Source organism: Cantharellus anzutake, assembly GCF_015039405.1.
Source record: "Cantharellus anzutake strain C23 chromosome Unknown EI90scaffold_287, whole genome shotgun sequence".
Taxonomy (NCBI): Eukaryota; Fungi; Basidiomycota; class Agaricomycetes; order Cantharellales; family Hydnaceae; genus Cantharellus; species Cantharellus anzutake.
In genome coordinates this window covers 25,522-30,615 of record NW_024067237.1, presented here as the reverse complement: position 1 = coordinate 30,615, position 5,094 = coordinate 25,522, and the positions used below count along the sequence as shown (strand labels likewise).

The following is a 5,094-nucleotide window of genomic DNA, read 5'->3' as shown; positions in this document are numbered from 1 at the left end:
ATGGTATTGGTTATGATGCTGTGTGATCTTCTATCATCTTTGATCCGCTTCCACTGGTTATTAGTTAGTTGGCTAGTTACCATCTCTACTGTGTATATATATCCTTTGCTGGCATGGGCATGTCCCCCAGCTTTGCTATCAACTTGGTTTTGGGGGCATCCTTTGTTGTGAGCATGCACGACCCTGACAATGTCAGGGGACGACTCCCGGGTCCCCATGACCCTCCCCTATGGTCCACAGCCCTATGGTGTAACCAGCCCTATCCAGGGCACAACCTACTGTGGGTAAGAAGATGATATAAAACGAGGGGCAAGTATGTACACTTGCCTACTGTGTGTAAGAAGATGAGAAGGAAGCTAACTTCTCATCTTCCCACAGTGGCCACCATATCGAGAAAACTTCCGGGGATACCTGGAAGTCACATGAAGGGGTAGGAACCGGGCCCAGAGCATGCGGTGCGCGGAATGTGCGCACGTGCGGGAAGCGCAGCAGGTGGAAGCGGGTCCAGACATGGGTCCAGGTCTGGGCTAGTCAGGGTGTGTGCCCTGACAGACAATCGGTTACAACGACACTCTGCAACAAGTGGGCAGGAGGTGGAGGTGAGGACAGGAGACCAGAGTCAGGGGGGAGTGGAACATCATAACATGTGCCTTGTGCATCACTAGCCACTGAGCCTGGGTGATGTTCAGTCAAAATGGGCACCACTAACGGAGGGCTATAATAATGTACTCAGTCTCCATAGCGAGAACTAATATTATTAGCATTCTAACCTATAATAATGTACTGGTTGGAATGAGTTACTAAGTTATGAGGAATGTCAAAGAGGAAACTGACCTCAGTCTCCGTAGCGAGAACTGAGGAAAAAAGAAAACAATCCCAAATAATGAGAAACTATACATTCGCAATCACGAGGACCGTGTGTCACATGCGGGTCATGTGTGCTTGCTGGTGAGTCATGGGTTGTTGCCTCACAACAGCCACATCATGCGATGGTATCTGGTTCAAATGCCCTTTGTGGAGAATGACATCATGGTATAGTGGATTGTTGGCAACAAGCCATTCCAATGCATGGTGCACCTTCTCGCATCGAACTATCAGAGGACGTGCATTGGCCTTGAGCCACTCTTTAGTTGGTGGGATTGAGCCTACAAAAACGATGCACATCAGAGTGATCACATCTTCTAATGCAGGGGGCAAAAAAGGGGATAAGGCTTCAGGTTTTGCAGGAAAGACAATGATGTGACCCTTGAGTGCACATTGAGAGGTTGGATTAGACGAAGAAAAAGAAGCACCTGTTGTACATGTCATATCCGTGCATACCCGACCCCGACCCGACTTCCGGACCTCCACCCTCTTCACCTCCGGAGTCATAACCTACCGCTGCCGTTCCGATACTCACCTTCGGTCCTGGCTACACACCTCCCCCTTACCTCTCCGACCCTATCTCCATCCGCTCCGATACTCATCTCGGACCGAACATCGCCCCACTCGCCACCCTTCCTACTACTCCGCTCCCCCTTCACAACACCTCCACCCTCCCGTTATCCTCCTACGCTTCCCCCGTCCGCTCCGATACTCACCTTCGGACCTGACTACTCTCCTTTCCGCCACTCCCTCTTCCTTACCTTTCCCCTCTCTTCTCCCTCTGTTACTCCTCCGCCACCCTTCTGCCAAGTTACGACCTTCCACCGCTGTTCCGTACTTCGCACTCGGACACCGCTCGTACCTTACTCCGAGCCTCTGTCATAGTCCCTACCTCGGACTTTGACTCCACCTCGGCCTTAGTCCATTGCATTGGTGACCTCATACTACGTAAACACCATTGCCAATATTCCTCGGACTTCCAACCCCGCCTCCGTAACCTCTGTAAGCTCCGCAACCCCCGAGCTTCGCGGACCGCCTTCGGCACTCTCGCCGCCTGTAATGTATTTCTCGCATTTTCCCTTCATCCCTATTTGGACTACTGCTTCTTTCTATTCTAGCCAGTTAGTCATCATCCCCACTTCCCCTCATCCTCCTGCCCCTCTGGGCCTCGCCCTCCCTACCTCCTTTCGGATGTATCACAGGTCTTGCCCTATGACCTTCGGTACCGCTCCACTCCCTCTACCCTTTGTTCCCGTTCGGACGTCTTCGTTCCGATTCAGTCACCCTTTGTTCTCTTTGTGCTTTTGCCCCTTCCATTATATATATCGGCGCTTGTACATACTCGTCTTGGTTTCGTCCGAAATCGACATGAATTCCCCCAAGAGACTTTCCCTCTGCTAGATCCGAAATTAGGACAACCAGCAATGGCACAGCGCTCTGCCTGAGTCACTGAGGCCAAGGTCCTTCCATGCTAAGTCTCCGATTCCATTCCGGAGTCGTCCGAATCCGCAAGTTCTAACAGTACAGGCAGAAGGGAGGGAGTCATCATGCAGATGAATGATCCAGCTCTTCACACGCTGTCGGGCTATCAGAGCTTCCTCGATCAAAGTGAGGTCTGCCAGTTCTGGGGGGATTGGTCCAAAGAACAAATCATTGGCAATGGCAGTGTTAGGCAAACGATGGTGCTTGAGTGATCAGTGACAATCAGTGCAAATGCGAATGGTAATGGAGGAGTTGACACTATTCACTATGCCCTTGGCCACAAGCATAATGTTTTCGAGAGCAGGGCTAGAAGGGAAAGGGTGCGGAGCATTGGCTGGGTAACTGCCTTCCAAAATCGAAACATCGTACTCATCTAATTCACAGGCTCTGAGAGCATGAACTCACCAAACTTGGCAGCCCCACAAACAGTGCATACTTTGGATGAAAGGTGATCAGAATCCAGTAAGGTGTGGTAGTTACAGAGCTAGAGTAGTTGTGATTTAGACTCGAGTGAGAGCTTTTCAGGCCAATGTGAAGCACAATCCTTTTTCCACTCAGTGTGATTGGCTGTGGTTGAATGTGGTGTGGGGGGGAGCAAAAGTCAGCATGATCCAGCAGAATGTGGCAGAGATCAGTCAAACTTGCAGTGGAATTGAATGGCAAGTGGAACAGTGAGAGCAGCCATTGGAGTACTTGTTCATGGATGTCAACAGACACAATCCATTGTATTAAGCGAGCCCAGTTAAGGGGTCTTTCCTTATCAGCAGTTAAAGTTGAATTGCAATGAGCATGGAACTGCAAGTGGTTGGGATTTGGGCCACTGAAGGTACAGGATTTGTCAGACATTATATGGGAGAAGAGCAAGGTTTGGAGTTGTTCACGAGACAACAGAACATGATTAGAGTGGCATTGTTATGGAAATGGGAAATTCCCATTTTTAGCCTCTTATGGCCTCTGTACAGTATATTATCATGTGACATGTAAATAGTAACAACTTAACCATCAATTACTACCCAAAAATATTCCTGTCCATGTTATTGTAAACACCACTGTTATAACTTCTGTTACATTAACTGTAACACTCTTTCGATGTCACGGCCCTCTCCTGCACCCAAATGCTATAGAAATGGGCCAATTAGGCCCCATTTTTATAACAGGCATGGGACACAATGGAACTGATTAATTGCCAACAAATCCAAACGGTGTAGATGCTCAAAGGGATGGAGGATACTCAAATGATCTGGAAATTTAGAACTAATATTCCAGAAATACTGTAGAATTGTCAACTGTTCTTCTTGAGTCCGAAAGCTTGAATTACGATCATTTGCGCCCAAAGCTGTACAAACAAGAATTTGTATATTGACAGAGGTAGAAGGGGTAGACACTGGTCCGGGGTTGGCACCGAAGGTCGCCGTTGCAGGCCGCTATAGGCCACGATGGCTGTGATGCTGCAAACAAGGCCCGAGGGTAGGGCATTTGGCCTCAGCGACTCTAAAGGAGCGCTGTGCCCCCTAGCTGTCTCTTGGCCCTCATTTCAGACTTACTGGGGTTGCCTTGTTGGGGTCAGGACTTGAGGGGTCATGGTCAAATCGATATTAGAGCTAAGGTACAATAAAGTATCATACAGGATATATATAGGGAGAAAGAATGAATGGAAGCGGACCCGGGCCAAAGGCCGAAGGGTCCGGAAGCAAACATGAATAAGGAGCGGGGTTGGCCGCATAGCGGCCAGCAATGACCGAGGGTCGAAACAAACAATAACAGATAAATAAAGGAAGGAGCATATGTCAGGGACAGCTCCAAAAGTGGCGAGGTCCCTGCGCGCGGGACTCGGTGGGACGAATAGCAGCTGTGCATAGCAGCGATCCCGTCGCAGGGTGAGCGTCCCCGACCACTTAGTCTGAAGTGGGAAGTTGAGATTATCATTAAAGGGGAAAGCTACGGTACTTACCCGAAGTGGGAAGTTGAGAAGAAGGCTGCTTCTTCTGTTCCCACCCCAGGCACTATTATATACATGCGGCTAGGGTCACGTGGAGGAAGCCACGTCATCTCTGCACACAGCTGCACCTCCCTGGGTGTCTCCATGGGAGATCCCGGAGGTGGCCGCTCAGTAGGTGGGAGTGTGCGCAGCACATGCGGCGATCAGGGGGGGTGGGGTTAGGTATGTAGTGGTACATAGAGAAAGGGAAATCGACCGTAGGATAGAAATAGAAATAGAGATAGAGAGAAAGGGGAAAGTGGGGGAGGAGAGAGGGGGAGTGATAGCGGGGTAGTGCAGTACGGCGTGGGGTCAGGCAGGCGTGCCCTGACATCACCCCCCCTTAAGCCACTTCACCTTGAAGTGGCTGGGTGGTTCTCCTTCTCTCTCCCTGGGGCGTGGGGGTGCGTTCGGTGGAACTCCTCAACTAGGTCGGAGGCGTGGGTCAGGTGGTCGCGCATGAGCCACTGGTTTTCTGAGTGTGGCCAGCCTGTATACTTTACCAGGTACCGGAGTTTTCGGCGTAGCCACTTAGAGTCTAGGATTTTCTCGACCTCATACTCCTCTTCTCCGTCTATGAGGTCTGGGCCAGGGCGGGGTTCGGTGGGGCGTTCCACGATTTCATCGGGGCAGTGCAGTCTGATGTTCGTCACGGATACAACTGGGTGGATCCCTCTTTGTCGGGCGGTGAGCTGGAGTTTGACGGCGGTGGGGGAGACGACTTTAATGATCGTGAAGGGGCCAGTCCATTTATGGTCTAGCTTCTTGGT

At 50.6% G+C, this 5,094-nt stretch overlaps 1 protein-coding gene across 1 annotated transcript; it reads right to left on the bottom strand.

Moving 5' to 3' along the window:
* Positions 1-921: 921 nt before the first annotated feature.
* On the bottom strand, positions 922-1,466 carry EI90DRAFT_3139845 (uncharacterized protein; the record flags this gene model as incomplete). Its single annotated transcript, XM_039064947.1, has 2 exons — positions 922-1,374; positions 1,431-1,466. The coding sequence occupies 2 exons, from the start codon at positions 1,464-1,466 to the stop codon at positions 922-924; spliced, it is 489 nt and encodes a 162-aa protein (XP_038907579.1).
* Between the last annotated feature and the right edge of the window lie 3,628 nt (positions 1,467-5,094).